General features: G+C 57.3%; 1 protein-coding gene across 1 annotated transcript in view; it reads right to left on the bottom strand.

Annotated features, from left to right (window-relative positions):
• Positions 1-27950, bottom strand: part of RUNX3 (RUNX family transcription factor 3) — a gene marked incomplete at both ends in the record, with an annotated part of 60285 nt that overhangs the window by 25031 nt on the left and 7304 nt on the right. The window contains one exon of the mRNA XM_081088364.1: positions 979-1247. Within this exon, the coding sequence (XP_080944490.1) occupies positions 979-1247 (269 nt within the window). The remainder of the gene's footprint in view (positions 1-978; positions 1248-27950) is intronic.

Below are 27950 nucleotides of genomic sequence, written 5' to 3'. Positions count from 1 at the left end.
GTGACAGTAAAACCTCCGATCTGAGGATTAAAGTCACAGGGGCCTCCGCCTGCCGGTCCCCAGGAGATTCTCCCCACTGGTGTTTTAAGATGTCACCCGGGGGACCTCAAAGGGCCACTCATCCTTTCCCCCCCCCCCCCCCTTCCAATTTGGAGTCGTCTTAATGGGAGCAAGGCCGGCCTCCGCTGCCAGAAGCCGCCGCCAGCAGCCACCTCGGGCACCGCCACCCCCAGCCGCCGGCCCTCCCTGCCCTGCCCGTTCTCACGGCAGCTGCGAGAGGTTTAGGGGAAAACCAAGTCGTTTTCGTTTCATCTCGCTGCCCCCTTAAAAAAAATGAAAATGAAACAGTCGCCTACTCCCTGGCAAAGAGAAGCTCCTCTGCATGACTGGGGGCTGCCAGGGGCGGGAGCACCCCCAATCTCTGCCTAACATTTGGGATCCCCGCAGCAACCGGTTAGGGACAGTGTCTCTGGTCCCGGCCCAGAGCCGCGCGGTGTAAGGTTTCTGAAGCGGGAGGTTGAGGGTGTGAGCAGGAAGTGTTGCTGAAGCTGTGCAGGAGGAGGGGTGCCCGCAGGGCAGGGCAGGCCTATCCACCCTCCGCACCCCACCTCCGTGTCCTCGCCCGGGGCCCCGGGCTCCGCTTCTCCCCTCCCCGCAGGGCTGTGTCCGAAGGATCCGGGTTGGAGGGGAGCCCCTCCGGCCCGCTTCCGTATCAACGTTTCTCCCCAGGGCTCCCCGAAGATGGAGGGGGCATGCCTCCCTACAAGTCTCCAGTGCGGGGTGCACCCCAAAGGAAACGCCTGCGTCTCTGGGTGGAGCGCGTCCTGAGACCGACCGGGGCTGGTGGCCCAGGTGCCTGGCTCTGGCTTCGGGGTGGCGGGCACGTCCCCTCCCCTCCGTTCCCCGGCCCTGGCTCCGGCAGCGCGGACACCCCGCGCCCCAGGGACCGTGTCCTCCCTCCCCGGGTCCCGAGCTCACCTTAAAGGCGACCGGCAGCGTCTTGTTGCAGCGCCAGTGCGATGGCAGCACCGAGCAGAGGAAGTTGGGGCTGTCGGTGCGCACGAGCTCGCCCGCGTGGTCCGCCAGCACGTCCACCATCGAGCGCACCTCGGGCCGGGCGCGCCCGCCGGGCCCCACGGCCGCCTGCACGCTCAGCGCGCCGCTGTTCTCGCCCATCTTGCCGCCGCCGCCGCCGCCGCAGGGGAAGGCCGTGGAGGGAGGTGTGAAGCGGCGGCTGGTGCTCGGGTCTACAGGAATACGCATAACAGCGGCCGTCAGGGCGCCGGCCGGGCGGCGGCGGCGGCGCGGCTCCCCCGGGGCAGCCGGCGCGGGCGCCTCCTCCGCCGCCGCTGCCGCTAGAAGCGGGAAAGCAGAAGCGCCCGACCCGGGCCTCAGGGCCCAGGGGGCGGCGCCCGGGGACGCCCCGCCGGGCCCGCCCGCAGCGAAGCCTCGCAGCCCCGACGGCCGTGCAGCCAGCCCGCTAGTCCCGCATCCTGGGCGCGCGGCCCCGGTGCGGCCGCCCCGCGCGCCGGTCCCGGCAGCTTCGGCCGCGGTGGGGCCCGCGCGCCCTGTGCCGCCGCCGCCGTCTTCCGCCCCCGCAGCCCGCTCGCGGCCGCAGCCCCACAACAAATCCTCGAGAATCAAGTGGCGGTGCCGCGGCCGCCCGCGCGCGGGGTTAGTACCCGGGGCCCGTGGGGCGGGGCCGGCCGGAGCGACGCGTCGCGCAGCCAATCGCAGCCCCCATCGCGGGCACCTCGGGCTGGCGGGGGGAGGACGGGACCGCCGAAGGCCGCCCCACCCGGAGGGGCGGAAGGCCCCGCCCCGAGGAGGACGCGCGGGGCCGGCTGCCCCCACGCGATAGCCCGCGGCTCCTCGAGGGTTCCGGGGAACTGGGCCGCGGCTAGAAATGAGTTTAAAACACCCGATTCCTACCGAAGGCTCATTTGCCACTGTCTCCAGGGCGCGCCTCCCTTTCTCTCCCCCTGCCCCGCTGCTTGCCTGCGGCCGGGCCTCCCCCACTCCAGCTGCTTTCGGCCTGTGCAGCCTGCACCCCAGTGGGGAGCCGCGGGGGCCCCAAGGCGGGTGACATCGCGCGGGGAGCTGCCCCCCCAAAAGGCTTCACACCGCCCCGCCCCGCCTGCAAATTATTTTGACCCAAGAGCTTCCACAGCACAAGAGAGTAAGTGCGCACCAGCGGCCTCTGCAGCTCCCAGCCCCGTGCGGCTGTGATCCGGGCCGTGGAGGCCCCAGTGTCAGCCCGGGGACAGAAGGAAGGGTGCCCCTACGGGCCCGCATCCGGCTCGGGGGCGACTAACCCTGTTCCTCAACGCTCTCCTGCCACACAGCTGCGAAGACCGCGCAGGCCTCGCTGAGTCCTTCGTTGTGGAGGTCAGCGGCTTGTTGAGAAACAGGATGAGCCTGGAAAATGCGAGTGCTTTTCCCTGATCTCCCTCCCCTACCACCTCACTACCCCACCCCACCCCAACATCAGCCCCCGTGCTTGTAACCACGGTCCTGCATCGTGGGAAAGGACGCTAGTTTGTAGCCAGAAGAAAACGAGTGCGGAGAACGGGAATGGCTGCAAAGTTAAGGGCCCAGGCTTCCAACGGAGGGAGTTTCCTTCCTCCACGTGGATGCAAACTGGCTCCCGCGGGTCCAAGCCCCCGTCTCCCCAGACGGTGCGCTCCGGCCGCCGAGCCGCAGGAGCGCAGGCAGCTCCGCCGAGGCGCGGTCTGCGAGCCGGCCCTGGCGAGTCGCTCCCACTCCCCGGCGCGGCCCAACCATTCCCGGGGCTTCACGTCAAACAATCCCTTCCTCTCCTGCCCCCCGAGCCAGGCCAGCGGGCCTGGGGACCGGCTACAGAGGAGAGGGGAGCAGGAAAAGATCAAGACCCATTCACTCTGGGTGGTGGTCCAGAGGCGCTCCCTGGAGTGCGGGGAACGCACTGGTGCCGGCTGACCCGCCGTTTTGGAGGCTGGGACGAGTATTCGTTGCTCCCAGCCCTTGACAGGCGCAAAACGACGAATTTCCAAGCCCCAGGCGCAAAGCAGCGTCGACTCCGATGGTGACCGCAAGATCCCGCCCTGGGTCTGACCCTGGCCCAGCGGTGGCCATTGCGTCGTAGACAAACGAAATCAAGCCCAGTGTGCACGGCTGAGCAAACGGAATCCGGGCCGGCCTCGACCCCCCGGAGCGCTGGTCCCCGCCCCGCTCGGAGCCTCCGGTCAGGTCCTCGGGCCATTTGGAAAGTGGGGACGAGAGGGCCCTTGTCTGGACTTTCCAAAGAGCCTTCGCCGAGGCCCGCGCGCTCTCGGGAGCGCTGGCACTAGCAGCGGGACCAGAAGAAAGCGGGGGACCTGGGCCTGGGTGCGTCCGGCCTCTCCTCTCGGTGCCGCCCAACGAAAGGCCCACTGCGCCGTAGCCAGGTAGGGCCCGGGCCAGGTGGGCGGCCGGCGCGGGCTGCCCTGGAGCGGCCGTGGGGCCAGGACCCCTTCACGCGAAGTCTGTAAGTTCAATTTGTCTAATGGTTTCGGTTTGCACCCGTGCCCTCAGTCGCCCCTCCGCCTGATTTCTCCCTCTCATCCGACGGGTGGTTTACAAATGGGTTTCCTGAGAATGGGGCTCCTGTGGGCCTCGGCACCTGGCACAGGACCCGCATCAGCACCAGCCCCCGGGTGGGCGCTCGCTGAAGGTGCGCGCGGGAACCGGGGGACCCCAGTTGTTGGGGCTCGGGTCCCCAGCCGGAGGTCGCCGGAGCCGGCGGAGCTGGAGCAGTTCCGGGAGCCACCGCTAGTTGGCGCCTGCACTCTGCCAGCCGCGGCGCTGCCCCGCAGGCCTGCGCACACATGTGCGCCAGCTGCGGTCCCGGTGTCCAGGCGCGGGGAGTCTTCTCCTAAGAGCTGCCCTTTCTGGACAGACGTCTCGTCCGACTCCTCACCGTCTGTGCGGCCACGTCTCGAACAAACCAAAGGCTTTCAGCCTTACCGAAGGCTGCCCTCCCCGCCCCCATGGACATAACACTTTGGCACTCGTGCATCCTGCGTTGGCATCTCAGAATCCGAGGGTCCCTGCACCCTCGATCAACAGAACATTCTTCCCTTTCCTGTCCTGTTCCGGGGCAGGGCGAGTAGGGCGCACAGAACAGACCAATTTCGACCTACTTCTTCCCCATCCTGGACCAACACTAGCGTTCTCTCTCTCCCCACGACTTCCTCTCCCCTCTCCCGCCTCCTTCCCTCTCTCCCATCCCCTTCCCTCTCTCCCGTCTCCTTCCCTCTCTCCCTCCTCTCTTCCTCTCTCTTTCCCGTGGGAAGATAGTTGGACAGTTCCCACTCCCCTACCTGGGACACGTGGATACTCTCTCCCTTTTCCATCTTGTAGGGACAGCCATCTCTTCTCTCCCTTCCCCTCTAGACTGATGGGCAAACACCCTGCTTTCTCACAAATGGCTCTCACCTAAGAAGGCCCTAAGTTGTCCGCAGCAGGGTGAGGAAGACAGGAAGTCTGGTCCTACCTTGGCCGAGAGCTGGGTAAACAGGGACCCAGCCTGGGGCCTGCAGAGCCCTGATTCTGGGGGCCCCTCCTTCCCCCAGTGTCCTTCTCCCCTGGGAGAGGCTTGCGTGGGTGAGAAGGACCCTGTGTCAGGAAGCCCTCCTCCTGCCCCCAGAGACGCGGTGTCTCGGGGTCTTGGGGTCTCCGGGTCTCGGGGTCTCCGGGTCTCGGGGTGCGCTCTGCATGCTGTCCTGGTGCTTCCTAGTTCCTGGGGAGTCCTGGTGCTTGGGGAGGTTGAAGGAACCCCCATATGTGCCAGACAATGAACATATATGGAAACCCTTCTACGAGGTCCCATGGTTGTGGAGGGAGCTGGGGTCTGCAGTTTCACTGCCTGGGTTTGACTTCTACCACCACCTACTCTGGTCTAGAAAATTGCTGAAACCCCCCTGAGCCTCATCCGTGTTCTCTGAAAATGGGGATAATAATACTGGCCTCCTCGTGTGTCAGGTGCTTAGCACAGACCTGGGACATAGGGGGTGCTCCATCCATGCGAACCGTCTGTCGTTGTTATACTGTTAAAATAAGACCGAATCACTCCTTGTCAGGGGCCTTGGGCAAGTCCCCTCCCCGCTCTGGGCCTCACTCTTTCCAGTGTGAAATATCCAGTTCTCATGTTCAAAGCCTGCCGGGTCCTGGAGCCTAGTCCCTGGCCATCCTGCCCCCTGGGTTCGCCTAGGGGCTGCCTGGGGAGGTGAAGACTATGGCCTGGCTCCAGACAGGGGCGGCGGCAGCGGGAGGAGGGCTTCCAGCACCCATCACAGGGCTGCCTGTGGCTATTTACAGTCCACCTTCCCTGGGTCAGACCCTCACTCTAGAAACCCCCTGGTCCCCACCCCTCCCCCCTTCCCCCACAGGCAGACATCTTTCTAAGTAGGAACTGGCCTCAGCTGACACTGTCAGCCTCCTCCCCCTCCGACCCTCCCCAGGAGGCATCTATTCCCTTTATCCGGAGTCTCACAGGAGCCCCAGTCCAGTGACCAGTGCAGACTGTCTCCTCGAAGCTAGCGATTTCTCCCACTCTGGCCTCCACACCTCAGCTCCGGAGGAATACGTATCACAGAGTCACCCTCCTGCCTGGTGCCCTAGAACTCCAGGTGGGGCGTTGCTGTCCCTCACGGAGCCTGTGTCCTCTCTGCGAATGGAGGCTGCTCTACTAGCTCCATGTTACAAATCCGAGGGATTCAAGGCCCCATCTAGGAGGGGAGAGGCATTGAGTTTCACCGGATCTAAAATTCCATCAATTGTTCCATGTGAAAGATAAAGAAAGGCAACGCTGCTAATTAAACCAGCCACTCGCCGGCTCCTGGTTTCAGAGATATATTCATACATATATGAGTATACATGTATGTTACATATAATAGGAATTATATGTAACATGATACATAAAACGTATATCAAGTTAGAAAGGGTCATAAAAACCCGTATTATGTTTGAAGGGTGTTGCCTCCGGGTTGGGGGCCCTCACCCCAGAGAATCCAGCTCCGAGCCATCCCTCCCGGCAGCCTCTGGAAGGCCCCAGAATGTTCAGGCAGACAAGTGCGCTTCTCAAATTACAGAGTGTTTTTTTTTTTTTTTGGTTTGTTTTTTTGGAAAGGGCCAGACTCTGAGGGGAGGAGGGGGAGCTGGGGAGAGCACTGTGGTTAGGATACAGCTACTGGCTCCGCCATTGATGGGCTGTGTAACTTTCGCATCGCCCTGGCCGGTATAATGGGAAGAACAGTGACAACCAGGTTCGCTGAGGTGTCACCGCGTCCAGGCACTGTCTGGGCTTTAAGTCCCATCCTCACAGCAACTGGATGTGGGAGGTGTCAGACCCATTTCAATGAAGAGGCGCATGGCTCAGGGTTTTCTGGGCTGAGAACCCGACAGGCTAAAAGCCCCATCTGGCTCACAGTTTGGGCAGCTGCGGCACCACCTGGCTATGCACATCCTCCTCCTTGATCAAGGAAGTAGTGGGAAGAGCCAGGTATACAGATGTTGAAAGTGCTCAGTACATGGGGTGGGGGGACTAGAGGCAATGCAAGCGGCCGGGCAGCTGCAGATTTGGAAATGAGCTGACCCTTCACACCGGGGTGGGAGGCAGGGAGGGTGCTGCGGGGGTCCTCGCTGGGCCCTCCCGCCGGCTGCTCCCCTTCAGCCTGGGGACCGCCTGCGGAGGAGACCCAGTCACAGGCCCACTTTACAGATGGGAACATGGGAAGAAGCGAGATGGAGACTGAGGTTGGGCAAGGCCAGGGGGCCGCATGGTGTGGCCCAAAGAGGGCTTTCCGACCTTTGCCGGCCCGGACTCCTGCCCCCCAGGGAGAGAAAGGGCTCCTCACATCCCAGCTAGTGGAGGAAAGACAGAAGGACTTCCAGGTTCAAAATGCCTCCAAACCGTAACCAGGTGGCAAGAATAGGAGCCAGTCAGAAGCCAATTTTTGGAAGAGGACTGGAACCACAGGAGTAGGATCCTGAACTCTCTCAGTGTTTTTCTAACAACAGTTAAGCTCTGACGGCAGGCCAGGCCTCACCCCACACTTTCTACTTATTTATGCCTCAGAGTAATCTTAGCATAAGATTAAAAAAAACCCTGAAGACAGAGAGGTTGAGTCATTTGCTCAAGGACACACAGCTGGGAAAGTGCGGCGCTGGGATTCCAACCGGGCAGCCTGGCCCCAGAGCCCACGTGCCTGACCACCACACTCTGTTCTCATGGACGAGAATCAGATGCTTGGAGTTGCAGTCATGGAACAGAATTGGAATCCTGGCAGGAGAACTGTGGGCGAGATGCAGAATTGTATAATGTCAGACTCAACAGGGCTCTGAGATATCACTTCCCAATCTCCTGCTTATCCACTGGCGGAGCGGAGGCCCAGGGAGGGGAAGGGTCGCACTCCAGGTCGCAGCCTAGGCCAGGGGCAGCGTCTGGAACCCCCTCCTGCCACCTCCTGCCACCTCCCTGATGCCTCCGTCTCCCTGCCCACCCAGCGGCTACGGGGCTCAGCCAGTCCCATTAGGGCTTTTCCACCTCCCCAAAAGGCCCTAATGACTGTCAGTCCTTGTGAAGCCTTAATTAATCTCAGAGGCCGGTGGCTCGGAGGAGACCGGGGGCTCGGGCCTTGCGCAGATGAAGATTACGGCTCCATTTCATGTGGTGGCGAAGGAACGCCTCAGACATTCCTGCCAGCAATAAAAGCCACATGGCTTTCCAGCGTCGCCCTTGGAAAAGAAAAAAAGCGCAGCCCGCTGCGGAAAGAAATCAACTCTGTGCTGTATGCATGGCAGGAGATAAAAACGGGCATAACGAGGCGGGGAACAGTTGGGCTTTTATGCTGCCTCCCATGGCCAGGGCGAGTGGCAGGCCCGGCAGCCGCGGCCCAGCTGCGGCCCTGGGGAGGGTGCCCTCGGCGCAGGGATGGAAGTCACAGTGCGAGGGCCTCAGCCCCTTCCCTGTCCCACAGGCAGGACCAGCTCCTGGTCACACAGGGCCCTGCTCTCAGAAGGGTGCCATGCTTGGCCGAACGCTCTGCCATCACTGCCTTGAATTTCTTAAGACTTTTTGAACAAGGGGCCTGTGGTTTCATTTTGCACTGGGTCCCCCAAATGATGTAACCGGTTACCCCATCAACCAATTGCCACATGTCTCCTGGCCCCTGCCACCTGCCCAGGCCTGGGGGCAGTGTTTCTGAGCACCTGCTTTGCTTATGTGGTCTGAGATGAACTTCAAACAACCTTGTGAACTGAGCAGCTGTGGAAACTGAGGCTCAGAGAGGCCTCCAGGTGGCAAGAAAGCCCAGATTTGGAGCCAGGAGTAAGTGTCTTACCCACGCCACATTCTGCAATATCCCATCTTTGCCGTTTCCCGGGGGAGGGGGGTGATGCATGTGTCAGGCTTTTTTTTTTTTTATTCCCAAACTAGAGGCCCAGTGCACAAAATTTGTGCATGGGTAGGGTCCCTAGGCCTGGCCAGAGATCAGGGCCAATCTGTCAGGTGACCAACAGGGCGATTGGGGGCCCCCATTCACACCTGCCTTGGACTGGTGCCACCCGCTCACCAGCCCTGCCCCCACCACCAGTTGCCATCTGTGGGGGACCGGTGGGGCGATTGGGGCCCCCGCTCACACCCACCTTGGCCTGGTGCTGCCCGCTCACCTGCTCCACCATCCCACCATGGTCCTGTTCTCATCAGGGCCCATCCGGGCCGGCAGCAGCTCCACTGCTGCCCGCTGCCAGCACCACATCACTGACGCCCACCATGTTCCGCACCACCCCCTGGTGGTCAGCAACATCTAACTCCCGGTCAGTGGAACTCCCACCCGTGGGGACAATTTGCCTTTTATTATACAGGATGACAGAAGGGATAGCTGAGGCCAAGGAAGCAAAGGTGCTCACGGTCGCACCCAGTCAATGCCGAATGGGGCACCGGCACCAGGATGTGCGGCAGTGAACCTGGGCCTGGGCCTGGGCCTGGGCCTGGGCCTGGGCCAGGCTCCATAGGGCCGGGGAGGCGTGTCCCAGTTTTACAGCTGTTTGTTCCACTTACGCATTTATTAGCTCTCCCTATGTGGCCCAGTGCCTCCGTCAGGCCTGGGACGTAGCAGGAGTCCTGGCCCCGGCAGCTCTCCGCTCTACACTTCTGCAAGTCCTTCTCTGTGACTGCCCCTGCTCTCTCGTGCTCAGTATCCCCTGCCACTCTCCTTGGTTGTGGAAGCAGTTGATTGGCGCTGAATGGAGCCTAAGGACCGTCATGACCTGTAACCTGTGCTGGGCCTGAGGCTCATGGACCGAGCTGCTGGGTGACCCTGGGAAAATCCCTTCCCTCTCTGGACCTCAGACAGCCCATCAGGGAGATAAGTGCATTGGACACACTTGCTCCCCCGGGTCTAGAATTCCATGCTCATCCAGGACAGGTCTGGGAGAACGGAGGCCCAGGAAAGGTTAGGGACTTGCTCAGGGTCGCACAAGATGCTCACTGGGAGTTGGACCAACTCTCAGGGACTGCCTGCAGGCCCAGCTCTACTCTGCAAAAGCCTTGGTCTAGTGCCCCTCCCTCATGCCCAGCCCACCCTAAGCACCAAGCCTGGAATCCATGGCTAAGGGTCCTTGGTAGGAACTAAAGGCTCACTTTAGAAAAAAATGTGCCTGAGGATAGCAATGTCTTTTTTCCCCTCATTCACATTCAGGCCTCTCCAAGCCTCAGTTTCCTGTGTCACTGTTTCCATAATAAAGGGCCCTTTTCCACTGGTTATAATTCGGCTAGAAAATGGGGAGGAAGGATCAGACGCTAAGGTCTGGGGAGCAGGTGAGGGAGAGAGTGCCGGGAAGCCAGGGTGGGAAGGCTCCACGGGAGCCCTGGCACACAGGGTGTGCACACGCTCACACACACACACACACACACACACCTCTTCTCCTGGGCACACCCACAGCACACATGATCATGGGCATACCCTCTCCCACACACTCACCGGCGACTCACACTTCTATGTGGACAAGCCCTCATGGAGGCCAGCACTGTTACGATGCAGCCACACCTGTAAACACATGTAAGTGTACATGTGGACAAAGACACTCGTAAGGAGACATGCACAGGCCCAGTAGGGTAGACGCAGACGCAGGCACAGGTACGCCTTCATTTAAGGCTGCATCGACGCACACACGGCAGACACACACACACACACACACAGGCAGAGACACACACACAGGCAGAGGCACACGTCAAGGTCGTGTAGACAGACCAGCCTGTGGATGGATCCACACGCAGACTCCGAGGCAGGTGCGGAATCAGGGCTGAGAGCGTGGCTCTGTGATCCCGGTCAGCCCTGGGCAGAGTGGAACCCTGGCCATGCAAGTTTCTGCGTCTCCTTAATTCAGGGGCATCGACTTTCAGGCAGTTTGTCGGCCTCAGGTTTGCAGACACTCCCCCAGCACCTGCCTTTTAACCTTTCCCTCCCCTCCTGCTCCCCAGATGTCTAGGAGGCTAGGAGAGCCTGCCCGCCGGGTCCAGAGAACGGTGGCTGTTACGAGAGGGTTGCACGTAGGGTTCCCTGAGAAGCGGGTGTGAAGGGGCTGCTGCCACGCAGTGGGCGCTTTGAAACAATAGTCGTCACAGTTCAACACCCCCTCTGTTAGGGCCCAGGTGACACCTCCAGGGACCTCAGCGTGGGGACTGGTATTGAAACCATGTCACATGATGAACTGGTAAAGCAACTGGGCCTTGGTCCTGGAGAAGAGCAGGTCTGGAGGCTGAGAGCTCACTTTCAGGTCCATGAAGAGCTCCTGGGTGGCAGGGGACCACATGGGTGCTGGGATGGAACCAGGGCCCGTGGGTATTGGGCAACATACAAGGAAAAGAAGCATTGAGAGCCAACCAGAGAGAGGATGAGACACACCCCTCCAGGGCAGAGAGCTTCCCGTCATGGGAGATATTCAAGTTGAGGCCAGGATATTGTAGGGGGAGTTCAAAGTGTTGGAGGGGGCAGGAGGCTGGACCAGATACTGGCGTCCAGCGCAGGGTTGGCTCATAGCAAACATTTATTGATCAAATGAGACCGTGAAACCAAAGCTCCATTTCTAACCTGATCATCTGCAACTCAGTGCATAGCAGCTCTGGGTTCCCACCCTGGAGTCTTTACCTTCTGGCTGTGTGACCTTGAGCCTCCTCAAGCCTCAGTTTGTTTGTTTTTTCATCTGTAAAATGGGGAGAACTAACCATCTTTCATGCTCTTCTACCCCCGCCCGCCCCATAAAGCTTCTTCAGTCGCTTAACAGCTCACATCCCCATTGCTGCCTTTTGGTGCAGCCACCATGTCGCTCTTATAAGTAGAAAATGACACTGAAAGCAAAAAGCACCCACACATGCAAGAGAATGGTGACACCAAGGCCAGGAGAGTGGCTCCCCTCTCCCGCCACCGCAGGGGGAAGGTGAAGAGGGAATGTGATTTGGGAGGGGAGACTGGTGGGAGCCCTAAGGTCCTATCAGAGGGGCTTTTAAAAAATACATTTTTTATTGGCTTCAGAGAGGAAGGTCGAGGGAGAGAGATATATAGGAACATCAGTGATAAGAGAGAATCATTGATCGGCTGCCTCCTGCAGGCCCCACACTGGGAATCGAATCATGACCTCCTGGTTCATAGGTTGACGCTCAACCACTGAGCCATGCCAGCCGGGCTGGACGGGTTTGGTAAAGCTAAGTGGTGGGTAGATGAATATCTGTTTTATCATTTTTCTCCAAACAATCTTTATATTTATGGTGACCATATTTTACAATAAAATATCTAAAAAGGAAAGCAAAAGATAAAACATAGAGAAAGCTCCCTTCCCCCAAACCTCTGAAAAAAGAATGGACAAAAACGCTGACATTTGCATAGTCACAGCAGTGCCCGAGGTGCAGCCACGCTGTGAGTGTTTATTCTTGGCCAAGTCACTGTTTCAACCAGGTGGTCCTGTCCACCAGGTCTCCGCCGAATCATCTGGTGGCCCTTGAAGCCATCCTCATTATGGCAACCCCCCCTGTGGGGCGTTTCTGGGTACCCAGCCCCTGCTGAGCACACTCCCTACAACAGGGGTGGGCAACCCCTGGCACGCGTGCCAAACATGGCACGCCAGTAACTTTTGCTGGCATGCGAAACCCTCTCTTATAATTTTCCATTTACAATGTTTTTCTTAATATCGACTTTTTTATTTTTCAGATAAATTCAGTGTAGGTGCATCTTAGGTAAATAAATAATTTTACATAACATGTATACATTAAAAAATAAATGTATTTTTCATCATCATATACTGTGTTTTTGTCGCTTGAATGAATTTTATTATTTCTTCAAGGTTCTTCACATACGTACACCTTAAGAGATATCAAGTAGGCGTAACATGTTCTCAAAAAATTAGGGTTGGCATGCAGAAGAATTTTGACTCAGAGATTTTGCTGGTTTTGGCACGCACTCACAAAAAGGTTGCCCACCCCTACCCTATGACCTCTTAAATCTTACCAAAGCCTTTCAGGTATATCACTGGACTAATTTATAGGTGAGGAACTGAAGTTCATCCAGTAAGTCTCCTGAACCCAGCCAGGAAGGAGCAGAGCTGGGATTTGAACCAAGATCTATTGATGCTGAAATTGTGCCCTGCTGTCCGCGTAGCAGGACCAGGCCCCTCAATGATAATAGCTAATGCTATATCTACACTTCACATGTATTAATTCATTTAATCCTCGCAGCTGCCTTATGTGTAAGGCACTCTTATTATCGCTCCCATTATAACACTAGGAAATCTGAGGCACAGAGAGGTTAGCCCAGGGGTGGGCAAACTTTTTGACTCGAGGGCCACAATGGGTTCTTAAACTGGACCGGAGGCCGGAACAAAAGCATGGATGGAGTGTTTGTGTGAACTAATATAAATTCAAAGTAAACATCATTACATAAAAGGGTACGGTCTTTTTTTTTAGTTTTATTCATTTCAAAGTTTGCCCACGGCTGGGTTAGTATCTTGTCCCAGTTTACACAGCAGGTGAATGTCAGAGCTGAGCTTTGAACCTAGGCAGCCTGTGCTGCCTGGCCCAGCCCATGGGGAGCACAGACACCCTGGAAACAAGACACAGCTGTTACCCAGAGTCCACAGATGACCCCCAGCAAGGGTGGGTGGCGGGGGTGGAGGCATGCAGCTGGGGAGATCTGCTCCCAGAGTGACGCCAGCCCTATGCCATGAGCTGTGTCCCCTCCGTGCTGACTAGGCCTGTGGCCCGTGGGGAGGTGCTGAGGATGTGGGCAGAGCCGAATAGACACTAGAGCAGGCTCATAAATCGCGCCTGGCATGTCTAGGCCACAGGCGCAGACACTGGGCTCTCTTTGTCATTTGCTGTTGGCATGACTCTGTCACTGGCAGGAATGTGACGTTCCTCGTGTGTGCATCTCTGGCTGAGCTGGCTTCTGGGAGGGGGTCATAGGATGTGCTCAGACCTGGGGTAGGGGGCGCTGGGCCCTCTGCCCCTTTTCTGATCCTCAGTCAAATCAGGGGACCTTGAGAGTGTCAAGGTCTTTAGCTCACAGGGGCCTGGCCCCCCTCAGGGGCACAGGGGGAAATGTTCCAGTCCTGTCCCCTGGGAACCCTGCACTTGATGGGGGAAGAGCTGGGATGGGCCGGAAAAGGAGAAATAAGACACACATGGAGGAGGAGGCACCAGACTCATTCAGTCAGCAAGCATTCATTGCGCACCTACTATGCGCCAGGGGTTCTTTCAGGTGCTGGAGTTACAGCAGTGGACAAGGCAGCCAGGGCGCCCCATGGAGCCTGGATTCCAGCAGAGAAGGCAGGAGATAGAGAAGGAGGCAGATAAGTAAACACGCCAAAACTCGACAGCGTCTCCTGGTGGTGAAGAAAACAGACTGAGCGAAGGGATAGTGAGGGGCTGGGTGGGCGGGTGTGGCGAGCGGGTGGTCACTAATACTTTAGACAAGGCGGCCAGTGAAGGTCTCTGCCGGGGGGTGGGGTGGTCCACTGCTTGGCTTCTCCCAGAGGCTTTCTGCTCCCTCCTCTCCACCGGGCACACCCACCATGTCTAAAACTTTCTTCTCCCTTTTATCTCTTTTGCTTCTCCCACAATAGCCCCAGATGGGGTGAATTTTTAAAAAATCCTCAGCCGAGGATATGTTATATTGATTTTTAGAGAGAGAGGAAGTGGGGGAGAGAAACATTGATGTGAGAGAGAAATATCGATCGGTTGCCTCCTGTATATGCCCTGACTGGGGATTGAACCTGCCACCTAGGTAAGTGCTCTGATGGGGAATCTAACGGCCACCTTTCAGTGCGCGGGCAATGCTCCAACCAACCGAGCCACCGGCCAGGGCCAAATGGGGTGCATTTAAATAGCCCACTGGCTGCTGAGGAAACTGAGGCAGGGACGGGTGGGGCTCACAGAGCATCACTCAGTGTCTGGATGCCCGGTCCCCACCATGGCCTGTAGCTGCTCTGGTCACCCCCTCATCTAGCATGTTCTTTACCCACAAGCCCAGGCAAGCTGCGGCCAGAACGGAGTCAGGCTGTGGGCACCGCTCCCCAGGGGTCACGGGGCTGGCACCGTGGGCTGCTGGGCAGGGCCGGGAGGGGCTGGGCGGGGGTCCGGAGCGGAAGGCGCCCGCGCTGATTGGAACAAGGTGGCGGCCCTGGGAGCCCAGCCGGGCTTCATTGATCTTGCCCGGTGTTCCAGCCACCAGGCGGGGCCAGTGCCGGGCAGGCTGCCGGCTTTCCCAGGTGTGGGGACACCCCGGGGGAACGGCTTTTCATGTGGTTCTGGGGTAGGTCTGCCACCCAGCACGTGGGGGAGGCCAGGGCGTTGGGGGGCATGCTGCAGGAGGGGGGTCTGGAGACCCGGAATCCCACAGCCAGCCAGCGTCAGGCTCCTGGAGACACGGTCACGGGCTCTGGGCTCCGAGAATGTTCGGCTCTTGGTCGTCAGAGCTCACGTTTATCCGAGCGCCCACTGTGTGCCAGGCACAGCTCTGAGCGCTTTCTGGGGCTTAACTCCTCATCCTCACTCCACCCTAGGAGGTGGTTCCTATGATCATCCCCGCTTACAGGCGGGGAAACAGGCTCAGCCGGGTAAGCAACCTGCCTGGGGTCACCCAGATAGGAGGTTTTGTCTGGGATGTGAGATCCCCAGCTCAGAGGGCCTGAGAGTGTGGGAAGCGCAGTGGCCAGGGCTGGGAGGACCGTGAGGATCCTTGAGTCGAACTCGCTCGCGCTGGAGAAACAGGTTGCGGGGTGGTGGGGGGCATGGCTTCTCAGGCCACAGGTGACCAGTAGCCAAGGGGAGTCCAGCGTCAGGACCCAGGACTCCTCCGCGCCATCTCGGGAGCTTGGCTGGTCCCTGAAGGCAAGGTCCCTGAGGGCACTGGCCCCCCTGACCCTCAGCCAAGACCCAGTCTCCTACGGTTACCAGCCTTCCTGGTTGGTAGCCAGCAGTTTCCTGCTAGCACACCGGACGTTCTCTTAAACCCCCAACCCTAATCCCTCATGCCGCAGGGAAACCCTCTCCCTTCTCCTCTCGGACTCAGAGGAATTTGGCCTTTGAGGTGAACACTCTTGGAGTGGGTGTCGGCTTAGCAGAACGGGATGGTGCTGAGGGCAGGGGTTGGGGCCATTGAAGGCCAGGAGTGGGGAGGGGCACCCCCGATTCTTCCTTCCAATCAGCCCTGAGGGGCTCTGCATGACCAGCCCCTTCCATCTCTCTGTCCTCATCTCCTTCCATTCTCCCCTTCCCTCATCCTGCTCTAGCCACACTGGCCTCCTCTCTGGTTCTCGACACACCAGTCCCACCCCCACCGCAGGGCCTTTGCACATCCTGTCCTTCTTCTTTTTAAAATATTTTTATTGATTTCAGAGAGGGAAGGAGAGGGAGAGAGAGATAGAAACATCAATGATGGAAAGGAATCCTCGATCAGCTGCCTCCTGCAGGCCCCACACTGGGATCAAGCCCCCAACCTGGGCATGTGCCCTGACCGGGAATGGAACCGTGACCTCCTGGTTCATAGGTTGACACACAACCACTGAGCCACGTTGGCTGGGCTGCCCTTGTTATTCTGTCTGCATGGCTCCGCTGTCCATCTCATTCAGGTCCCTGTACCCCCATGCGATGCCTTCTGGGAGCTTCTGCGGTAGGCAGAATAACGGCCCAAAGATATCCACAACCCAACCCCTGAAACCTGTGAATAGGCCACCTGACAAGGCAAAGGGGGCTTTGCAGTGACGAAGGCTCAGGGCTTTGAGATGGGAGGGTGGCTCTGGGTTATCTGGGTGGTCCCAGCATATCGTGAGGGCTCTTACAAGTGGGAGAGGAGGCAGACAGAGGGAGACGTGATCGGAAAACTGATCGGAGAAGCAGAGAGATGAGGACTTGACCCAGTGTTGCTGGCTGTGAAGGCAGAGGAAAGTGGGCAGCCTTCCGAAGCTGGACAAGGTGAGGAAACGGATTCTCCCAGAACCTCCAGAACACAGACAGCCCTGCCAACACCTTCGTCTTAGCCCAGAGAGACTCACGCAGGGCTTCTGGACCCCCCAAGCTGTGAGATAATTACTGAGTTGTATTAAGCATGGCGACTTGTTATGGCAGCAATCGGAAGCAAATGCCCTCTCCCCTGGTGTCCGTTTCTTCAGCACGTTTGTGACCGCCTGACAGTCATACCTTTACTTAGGAATTGTCGTCTCTTTCCCCCGTAAGAGGGCAGGGGTTTTGTTTTGTCATTTGGTATTTCATCCCCAGTTAGAGTTGCCAGATTTATTAAATCAAAATACAGAACCCCCAGTTAAATTTGAATTTCAGATAACCAGCAAACGCTTTTTCGTTTTTTTGTATCACATTGTCCCAAATGCTGCAATTATTCATCATTTGTCTGAAATTCAAGCATTTTGAGTGTCTCGTATTTTGTCTGGAAACTCTATCCCCGGTGCCTAAAAAAGTGCTTGGGTTCACTCTAGGATCTCAATAAATATATCTGTTGAAATAAATAAATGAACGAATGAACACTAATTTCTAGCTTAAAAATACGTTTGGCTTTCAGGATGCCTGCAGGTATACGTGTAGGTGATAGCAAATAACAAAAGCAAACACCTTCATAGCCCTCCGTACACACCAGACACTGTTCTGTGTGCGTTACAATCATTTACTCGCTCAGGTCCTGCAGGAACCCAGTGAGGTCATTAGCCCATTTTCCAGCTGAGGGAACTGAGGCCCAGGAGGTTGGGTGACTTGCTCAGTCACACAGCCAGTAAGTGACAGAGCCAGGCAGTTAAGACCCTTGAAGAACCTGGCTCACAGCACATTCTAGCTTTGTCTCCGGACACACTCCCCTCCGCACGGCAGATTCTTCCAAGGCCCATGGCACCTCTGACGGGGTGCCCTCCCCGTCCTCTGGCTGCAGAACTCTCGCTCGCACACCAAGCCCTGTCCTCGTGTCCCTTTAGTGTGAGACTATCTCTGACCCTCCCAGGAGGATTTGGCCCCCCGCTCCTACCACCCCCACGGCCCCTGGTCGGAATGCATTTTAAGGATTTGCTGTTGCGTCCTTTTCTCCCCCAGACGGTGACCGCACTCTGGACAGACATGGGTCACTTTCAGGTCTTTGGCCATAGACCAGGGGTGGGCAAACTTTTTGGCTCGAGGGCCACAATGGGTTCTTAAACTGGACCGGAGGGCCGGAACAAAAGCATGGATGGAGTGTTTGTGTGAACTAATATAAATTCAAAGTAAACATCCTTACATAAAAGGGTACGGTCTTTTTTTTTTTTTTTTTTTAGTTTTATTCATTTCAAACGGGCCGGATCCGGCCCGCGGGCCATAGTTTGCCCACGGCTGCCATAGAATGTAGAACCGAGCCTGGCTCTAGGGGGGTTTCCAGGAACCTTCGAGGATGAACAAATGAGTGAGTGAGTGAGTGAGTGAGTGAGTGAGTGAATGGACATCTTTCCCACTCTGGGCCTCAGTTTCAGCGTCTATGAAAGGGAAGAACAATCTCTAACAACCCCGCCCCCCCATCTCTTAAAACAAAACACATTGTTTTCTGATTATAAGAATAATACACATTCATTAAAGAAAACATTGGAAAATAATAAAATTATGAAGAAGAAAATTAAAACCACCCCTCGTCCTGCCACCCAGAACAGTTGTTAACATTTTGGTTTTGAGACTTCTGGTATTCTTACTCTACGTATAGATTTAATTTCTTCTCTCCCTTCCTCCCTCCCTCCCTCCCTCCCTCCCTCCCTCCCTCCCTCCCTCCCTCCCTCCCTTCCTCTCTCCCTTCCTTCTTTTATGATGTTGGGATCATATGGGATATGCTGTTTTGAACCTGCTTTTGAAATGCAACATATACTGTGCATCGCCCCATGTCGTGAATCCCGTTCCTGATGGCAGGGGACGTGCCTGCGCTGACGGGGTGCGATGGGGATAGAAGTGGGGAGACCCCCCCACCACACCGGCGGGACCATTGTGGGGTCCCCTCGTGGTGGTCTCTCTAGAGTGTTTCTGGACTTCAGTCACAGAGACACTGCCGGGAGCACCCTGGTGCGGATGTCTCAGCCACGTCCCTGGTTCCTCCCGTGGGACAAGTTCCAGGGGAGCCCAGTGTGGGCCTCGTCGGGCTCCGCAGCCCCACTCCCACCAGCAGCCTCGGCCTCCTGGGCTTGGCAGGAAACCGCGGAAATTATTTGGCCTCCTTTGAAGAAAAGCCCCATTTACACCCAAGGCCTCCCTGGGTCCATCTTGGCTGAAAATATCCATTTATTCAGCCATTTGTTCACATTATGGGCTCAGGCTCATGGTTTCCGTCTCAGACACTCGGTTCCAGCCTCAGAGAGGACCACAGACTGAGGGCGCTCGCCACCTCAGGCCAGTGTAGTCATCACACTTGTTCATAATTCATTGAGGGCTCCTTGTCCCCGGCCCTGTGCCTCCCGGTGTGTCCCCGCAGTCACCCTCAGAAGTAGGCTGCCTCATCCTACGGGTGGGGGCGCCGAGGGTCTGAGAACTAAGTGGCTTAGCTGGGGTCCCGGAGCAGGGAAGCAGGGCCCGGGGCCCACCCCAGGCTGGGCTGACTGCGCGTGCGGCTGCCTCTCCCGCCTCCCAGGGCTGCACCTGCTCAGACCACTGACTCTGCTCATGTAGGTTACTGAGCTGCGGGCCTTGTAATCTGGGGGGGCAGCGACCCTGCCCCATTACACCTGCTGCCTGCTACCCACGGGGGACACAGCTCCAGCCTCACCGGGAAGCAAGGACCGAGCTTTGTCCCAAAAGCTGTCCCCTGTCCTGACTCCACAGGTGTCCTGGGAGGTCACTGTGCCTCATCTTCTCCGTCTGTAAAGTGGGAGCTCAGGGACTCAGGTGGCCGCCTCTTGGGCTTGCGGCGGCTTGAGCAGAGCCGTGGTGATACTGAGTCAAAGGGAGAAGAACTCCGTCAGACGGGCCACCTCCCGACGGGCAGCCAAGCCTGAACTTTGGGGGGCTGGAGTGGGCAAGTGTCAGTCCCAGGCTAGGCTGGGAGGACCAGATGGAGCCTGCCCCCCTCCCTCCAGCCTCCCCAGATGGGCAGCTATTTTTTAACCGGCCCCACAGGAAGAAGAGGCCAGAAATGAGTTCAAGGGGTTAACCCAGGCCCCTGGGGAGCCTTCCTATTTGCATCCTCTTTCCCCGACCAGCCAGGGCGCCCTGTGGCCTTCGCCTGGAGCCCCTCGGAGCCTTCCAGAGCTCCCAGAACATCCGCCTGTTGGAGCTGGAAGGTCCTGTTGGCCCAAGTGTGATGGGTGAGGACACAGAAGCCCAGAGAGGGCTGGCCAGGCCACCTTCCTCACTGCCGTCTCTGCTGTGCACTCCCACAGGGCCAGGTCACGTCCTTCCCCACCTTCCTGGGGTGACCCTGCCCCTCCCAGCCTCAGTTTCCCCACCTGAGGCCTCTCCCAGACAGGAAACCTCCACTGTCCCGTCGGTCCCGGGTCTCCTCCAGCAGCGTTAGCCCAGTGGACAGGGGCCCGTGGACAGTGTCTAGGGGCCCCCAGAAGAGGAGGGACTTCATAAGCAGAGAAGCAGGGACCAGCCTGGGCAGGGAAAGCAGCTTCAGCCTGGGCCTCCCTCAGGCCACACCACCAGGTGTCCCTTGGTCCCCACAGGCAGGGGTTCCTGAAAACTGGGTTGTCTGTCACCCTGGGTGCGGCCTCTGATGTGTGTTATCCTGTGTGTGTGTGGGGGTGCTCCCATGTGGGGTGGGGTGGGTGAGCATGGGGGGGGGGGTGGCGGGTGCAAGGTGAGGGTGGGACCAGACTTTGGTTGCTAAGCTGGTGACAGATGCCCCACCACACCCATGGTTCCTACCCAGAACCTCTCTGCTGGTGCTGGTCTTGCCTGGAGGTGGGATGCATAGCGGGGAGGGGCATATGCAAGTGAGAGGCTTGTGTGGGAGAGGGGTGCGTGCAGGGGAGGGGTGCATGTTGGGAGGGCACAGAGCCCACATGCTGTGAGGGCCTCTAGGAAGCTGGAACCCCAGTGAATGCTTGAGGGGAACTGACTTGCTTCCTTCTATTTATTGTCTATGTAAAACAATGCTGTCATAAATAACATTATTGAAACACACATACACACACATACGCATGCCCGTGCGATACAAGTAATATGAGCACAGTGAAAAAAACCTTGGAAAATACAGAAAAACACTTAAAAAATGTCAAAGCCTGAAATCTTAGAGCCAGAGTGAGTATCTTTGAAGGGGTTGGGGGTGTTCAGGGTCTTAGTAGAATCATACTTATTCTCACATACTGAGCATTTCACGTGGGCTGCCGGCGGAGCTGAGCACTTTAAATATTGCCCTACCTACTTCTCCCCATTGTACAGATGAATTAACTGAGTGAAAGGGAGGGGAAAGATATCCCTCAGGCAGTAAGTGGCAGAGCCAAGATTTGAACTCAGGTCTGGCTAATTAGAAGGTAAGCTAGCTGTTCTCAGGGCCCAGGCCTTGGATCTCTGGGCAAACGGTGCCCACTTATTCTTCCTCCTGCAGTATTTACCAAGCCCTCCTGTGAGTCAGATCTGGCTCAGCCCTGGGTACTCAGCCGTGAACAAGACAGACACAGCCCCACTCAGCCCCCAGATGGCCACAGACCGAGCCCCACCCTTGACCACAGCTTGATTCCAAATCCAGGTTGTGGCTGATTGAGCTATGATCCTACCTCCCACATTGAGCAGAGACCTCTATGAGCTTTTCATGGGCCACGATGGGTCTAAAAGCCAAGGTCAGGTGATCCACCTCACCAGGTCCATGGTACACCCGGACAGGGAGACCATCCACCACCCCCTCAGGCCCATTACTCTGGGCCAAGACTCCTGGGGTAGGAGCTGAGCTGTGCCTGCCCCAGGCCACCCCGACCAGGGCGGGCGTAGACGCTCAGCTCCCCTCTCACATTTGGCCAAATGCACCTCTGCATGGGCTGCCCGGGGAGCATGAGCTGGTGCACACCCTGAGCAGCCCCAGGCAGCATTGCTGCGCTCAGGGCAGCCACTGGGGGGCTTCCTTGGCCCCAAGTCCTCAAACTGGGTCTCCTCTTCCTGACAAAGGCCCAGAGGCCCCAGGACATGGGGAACAGAGACTCCTTCACTCGCTTGGCACAAAGCAGCACGGAGGGTCTGGTCTGGACTCCCCACCCACACCACGTCTTTGGGGGCCCTGCATGTTCTCCCCAAACCTCAGTCAAGCCCAGCTACCTAGCGGGCAGCACCCAGTGCAAAATGGAAATAGGGGGCCTCTGATCGGAAAGAAGGAAAAAAGCCTTTTGCGTCCCCCGCTATCCCCAGGCCTGCCTTGTGTTTTGTACGCCGCTCTTCCTTGGACCTGGGATCTTGTGGGGTGAGTGCAGACCCCCACAGACACCGGGTCCCCGCCCCAAAATGTGGCATATGGGGCACAAGCCCCTGTCTTCCCCAACCCGCACTCACGCCCAGGCCCTGCCCATGGCGGGGGGGGGGCGGGGGGGGGGGGTCACTCCTGCATCAGACATCACTTCCAAAACACCAATCCAGTGATAAAATGATTAATTTCAAGACGGCAACTGCAGAGCTTTGAGCCCAAGTGTGGGGCCCCCTTCTGAGCGTGGAGCCATGTGACACCCCCTGGGTTGCAGCCTGTGGACCTGGTCCTCCTGGGGGAGGGACCCGGCTCAGACAGGAGGGCCGGCCACCGGCTCGCAGCCTGCAGGGTGTGTGGTGTGTGCTCAGGCACGTGTTCAGGGCTGTGCCCATGGGGTCCCTGCGGCGGGGTGAGCAGAGCCTGGGTTTGAACCCCAGCTCCTCCGCTTATGAGCCCTGTGAACTCCGGCTCCTGGCTTGGCTTCTCTGGGCGTCCCTTTCCTCTCCTGCACCATGGGGACAAAAATACTGACCACCCGTTGTGAGAAGCAGCAGTGATGCGCATAAAGTGGCCGCCTTGATGCTGGCCCTCGGTCAGGTGACTCCGGGCAGAGGAATGTCCTCCCCCAGGCAAGCATGGGGGCCGGCGAACAGGGGCAGAGGCCTGTCTGTGTGCATGTCCCTCATCACACCGGGGGGACCTGAGAGGGGACTTCTAAGGGACTTCAGCAGAACGCCCATGGCAGTAGGCCCTGGGCATGATACTGGACCAGACAGAACCTGCACTAGGTGGGAGGGACCCCCGGGAGACCTGGGGGGACCAGGGAGAGGGGCCCACGGGGTAGGGCCCCACCAAGGTGCTGCTGTGAGAAGGACAATGAGAAAGAAGCCCTTTGCTGTGGGCCTGGGCAGCCACGGGAATTTTGCCTGGCTCCTTGGGGTGCCCTCTAAGCTCAGCCCTGACCATGTCCCCTCTCAGTGCCTCAGTTTCCCAAACTATGCTCTGGTGAAGGAGAGGACCACCAGATATCAAGGGCCTGCTGAGGGACCATGCATGCGGTGTGCAGATCTCCCCTCTCCTGCTCCTCACATGATTACTGGCCCTCCTTCCCCATGAGAAACCTGATTCTGATTGGCCAGGCTCCTGGAAGCGCCACCTTCTTCCCAGGAAGGGGACCAGTGGGAGCCAAGGGGTGGCTTCTTGATCCAGGAAAACCTGGATGAACTCATGAACTCGATCAGCTACTGTGCTGGGAGAGGCACACAGGCCCCGGATGCAGGCCACACAGGTTGTTTAGCTTCTCTGGACTTCAGTTTCCTCACCTATAAAAGGGGCTTAATCGTAGCAATCGGTCTTACAGGGCTGCGAAGAGGAAACGATCAAAGAGGCGTGAAGCGCTTAGCCTGAGCCTGCTGTTGGTAAGCGCTATGCAAGTGTTGACTGTTGATATGACTATTTAAGAGTTGAGTTGTCACGATTTCTACTTCCTGGACAATTATGCATTTACTAATTCCAATTTTGTGCTTTCCCTTTTGGTATGGAGGACCAGAATATTTCCCTTTCAAGTCTCAGACGGCTTTTTAGGTCCTTGGAAAGGTAATTCTCTGCCGCCACAGAGCCTGTAGCCGCGCTGGATTTCGTAGCTCGCCTTCGAGCAGCTTTTCCCAAAGTGGGCTCCCCGAGGCACCCCAGTGCAGGGGGAGAAGCCTACGTTCATTAGCATATCAGAGGCTCTGAAAAGTTCTGCAGCAAAACACCCTGTTGAACACTGCTCGATACAGCCATTCCCAAGCTTGTTGGCCACAGAGCCCCTGAGTTTCTGCTTAACACCTGATAACATCTGCTGAACACACGGTGGGAGATGCCCCCCTCACTTCCTTGTTTCTAGGAAATGGCAGAGAGGAGCGAGAGCTGCGAGTCCCTCCCTTCGCAGAGATAAGAGGTTCCCTTCCACAGAAACCGTCTCCAGTAACACGGCGCTCCCAGGGCTCAGCCGGGCCCGCGCTCCCACCGTCACGGTCTGATCCGGTCCCCACAGCAGCCTGGGGCGGTCACCTCACCGGCGTCGATAGCCCCATCTTACAGATGAGGAAATTGAGGTTCACGAAGGTTAAGTGGCCGCACAGCCAGTAAGTGGCAGATCCGGGAGACAAACCCACAGCTTCTGATTCTAAACGCCACCTTCTTTCTGCTGTGCATTAATAGGAAAAATAAAAATAGACCCCATTCTGCCAGGGTCAGCCCTCCCCGGCGATATGCTTTAAAAAGACTAAAGCTATTTTCTCCCCCATAACATCGACTGTGTTAAATGTTCAGTAGCTTTCTTCTGGTTGCTAAAAGCATCCATTCTTGTTGTGTGTGAGACTTTGCAAGCACTTCGAGTTGGCAAGTGAGAAACTCCATCATCTCACCCCAAGAGGTCACCTGAGTTAACAGCTGGACAAGGGACTCTTTCCAGCTCCAACACGGTAGCTGCTAGCCACCCGTGGCTATTTCGATTAAACGAATTAAAACGAAACGACTGAGAATGCAGTCCTGGGCCGGCACATTCCAAGGACTGGGTATCCACATACCGCAAGGGGCTACGGCAGCGGTTCTCAACCTGTGGGCCGCGACCCCTTTGGGGGTCAAACGACCCTTTCACAGGGGTTGCCTAAGACCATCGGAAAACACATATTGAATATATAATTACCTATTGTTTTTGTGATTAATCACTATGCTTTAATTATGTTTAATTTGTAACAATGAAAATACATCCTGCATATCAGATATTTACATTGCGATTCATAACAGTAGCAAAATGACAGTTATGAAGTAGCCACGAAAATAATTTTATGGTTGGGGGTCACCACAACATGAGGAACTGTATGAAAGGGTCGCGGCATTAGGAAGGTTGAGAACCACTGGGCTACGGTATTGGGCGGTGTGGACATAAAACGTTTCCATCCTCACCGAAGGCGCGATGGCACCGTGCTGCTCTGCTGGCCCACGTGCACAGCGATTATTAATAGTCTTGATGAGGTTAGTGGATGCGTCATATGTTTCTGCATGGCCCCACCCACGGAGGGAAGAGAGCCGCCGCAGGCGAAGGCCAGGCGCTCGGAAAACTGGTCTGGAAGGAAATACGCCCAATGCTAGCGGTTTTCCCTGGGTGTCGAGATAACAGACTTTCATTTTAAATTGCCCAGGCCCTTCCGGCGAGCTGCAGCCTAGACGCAGGTGTGGGGGATGTTGTGGATTCGTGTTTCCCTCAATGTTCTTGCTTTTCTAAAACCTTCAAGGCGTGATTTCGCCCAAGGCTTAAGTCATTATTGTTTAACTGTGGACTCATGAAGAATGGGAGCCTGCCCGAGTCAGATGCGTAAAGACCAACGCAGGGAAGGCGGCAGGGGTTTGCTTCCAGGCCCAGGGCCCCTGCAGCCCACGGCTGGCGGAGGCAGGGCCCTTCGTGGGCACACAGGCCGTGCAATCACACGGGGTCCCTGGCTGAGACAAGCCCCAGGCTTCATTTAGTGTTCTGCTGAAACCATCCTGAAATTCTCCATTTTTGAACCAGGGGCCCTGCGTTTGTCTTCTGCACTGTGCCCTGCAGATTGTGTTGTGGGCCCCGGTCCTGGGGTTGTCCTCAGGGGAGGTCTCAGTCTGACTGCTCGAACCGCTGCCCTTGTCCGCGTCCGACCACAGAGGGTGCTCGTCGGTGCCGCACTCCACACGCCTGAGAACTAGTGTACTTCGGCTGCTCGGATGTGTGTCTAGACTAGAGGGTGATAAAAATAGGGCTTGCGACCGGTGCAGGAGGGCCCCTGTGGTCTGTGTTCACACACACGCGCGCGCACACACACACACACACACACACACGCATTCGAGGTGCAGGTCGACACCGGCCTATTTCAGAGAGCAGCACGGTGCATTATGGGATTCTCTGCTCCACATCACTGCCCAGCTCAGATCCTGCCTGGACCTCCCCTGCTTTGAAGGCCATGCCCACCTCCAGGCCTGGCCCACCTTCCCTCCTCCCCAACCTCTTCCATACCTCTGCCATGCCATTCTCTCTATCTGGGTCACCAATGTTTCCTCCTTCTCAGAGATTCCTATTCTAGACCTATATCAGAGTCCACCCTTTCTGGGAAGCCTTCTGGAGGTATTTGAGAAGGGCCTGATGGTGCTTTGGTGGCACACAGGAGGAGATGAATCACCTTGCCGGGAGGAATCAGGGAGGGCTCCATGGAGGTGGTGAGCCTGGGCCTTAAGAAAGAAGAGATGTCTGCCAGGTAGAAGGGAGAGTTTTGTTGGGTGGCTTGGAAGTCAGACAGACCCTGGTATGAATCTGGGCTTTGCCTGTTATTAGTTGCATGAGTTACTTCCCTTTGCCGAGCCTCAGTTTACCCATCTATGAAATGGGGATATTAACAATAACACCTATGGCATGGATTACTGTAGAGATTTAGTGAAAAGAGAAACGCTTGCAGAGAAACCACCAGTGCTTGGTTAAGTCATCAACAAATGTGGTCCCCTTCTCCCTCCCTCATCGCCTTTTCTCCTCTTAAACGTTAGTTTCTCCGCATTACTCTGAGCCTATTTGCTAATTCATCTCTGCAGAGGAGGCATCTGTAGAAGTCCCAGAAGCTGAGATTCCACATCGATAGAAAGGACACAAGCCAGAGGTGTGCTGGCCTCTCTCCCTGGGATGCTGTCCTGAGACAAACTCTCCACTGTCACTAGAACGTCAGCTCCCGGAGGAGAGCCCTTGATCGGTTTTGTTTGCTCTCGGATCCCCTGTGGAGAGCTGTGTGGCATGCAGTCGATGCTCAGTAAATGTCTATTGAGAGACCAGCAGCACCAACTGGCCGGTATCACATCCTAAGCCCTGAGTACTGGGAATGTGAGAACCCAGGGAGGCCAGCCCTTTCCAGGGAGTCTGTCTCCAGACTGGGGGCACACTGCAAGCCACGGGCATTTCCTGAGCACCTGCTGTATGCACGGCAGGCCCTTGCTCCACAGCCCGATAGGGCAGGGCCGGGAGTGAGAGGCAGACACAGCGACGTGGGAAGAGGAAGGGGGGGGGAGGGGTGGCCAGCTGGGCCCTGGATCGGCAGGAACAGGCCCAGCTGCAGTCCCGAGGGGAGGCCTGGCTCACCTGCTCCTGGGAGGGTGGGGCTGCCTCTTCCTCTTTCTTTCTTTGAAAAATACAACAGTTTCCCCCCCTAAATCTACAAGCCATACACGTTCAGTGTTTAGAGGTTTGGAAAACACACGATCACCGAAAGAATTCGAAAGGAGGCACGAGTGCACCGCGTCGCATTAACTATGATATTTTAGTGTTTTCCTTCCCGTCTGTGTTCTAAGGCGGCCTGTTTTCTTCCCCTTGGGAAGGGGTATGGCTGCTTGTAGAGGAGGACCAGGCTCTCCCCTGGGCCTCCTACCACCCCTAGGATGGGGCTCCCTACTCCACCCATTCTGGCCTTGACACGTCTTCCTAAGACAGGAGGCGCGCAGAGCTGTGGGGGGCGTGTCAGCAGGTCTAGCCTCCGGTCCCACTTCCTCCATCGGGGAGAGCAGGTCTAGCCTCCCCCCACCAACCCCCTCACCCCCCACCCCCGCTTTCCCATGGGGCGGCAGAACGTAGGTTCACTGAGGGAGGCTGAGGGCAAACTCTCAGGGAGCGCTGGCCCGCAGCCACCGGGCACCAGGCAAGCTGAGTGTGGGGCATGGCCCTCTTTCCCCCTTTTCATCTCACCCTCGTGTCTGTTCGCGCGCCCTTTGATTCCAGCCACCTTTCCTCCCTAACAAAGGTGAGCAGACCAGGTGGACTCAGAGTCAAGTACGCATGAGAGAGGCCCTGCATGTTGAAAACAAGCCCAGATGGGCAACGCTTCAGTCCAGAGGGGCCGGGCGCTCACGGTGGTGTTTTAGTCCCCATGTCACAGTGAAGGATGTTTGGAGGGGGGGTCGGCTTTGGTCACCTCTGCAAATCCTACGTTATGGCACCCCCCCCCCCCCTTTTCCGCCCACACGTAAGTCTGAACCTTTTGCCAAAAA

This window comes from Myotis nattereri (assembly GCF_964212035.1).
Source record: "Myotis nattereri genome assembly, chromosome: 3".
Lineage (NCBI taxonomy): Eukaryota > Metazoa > Chordata > Mammalia > Chiroptera > Vespertilionidae > Myotis > Myotis nattereri.
Note: the sequence above shows the minus strand (reverse complement) of the source record. Positions and strands in the feature narration are given on the sequence as shown.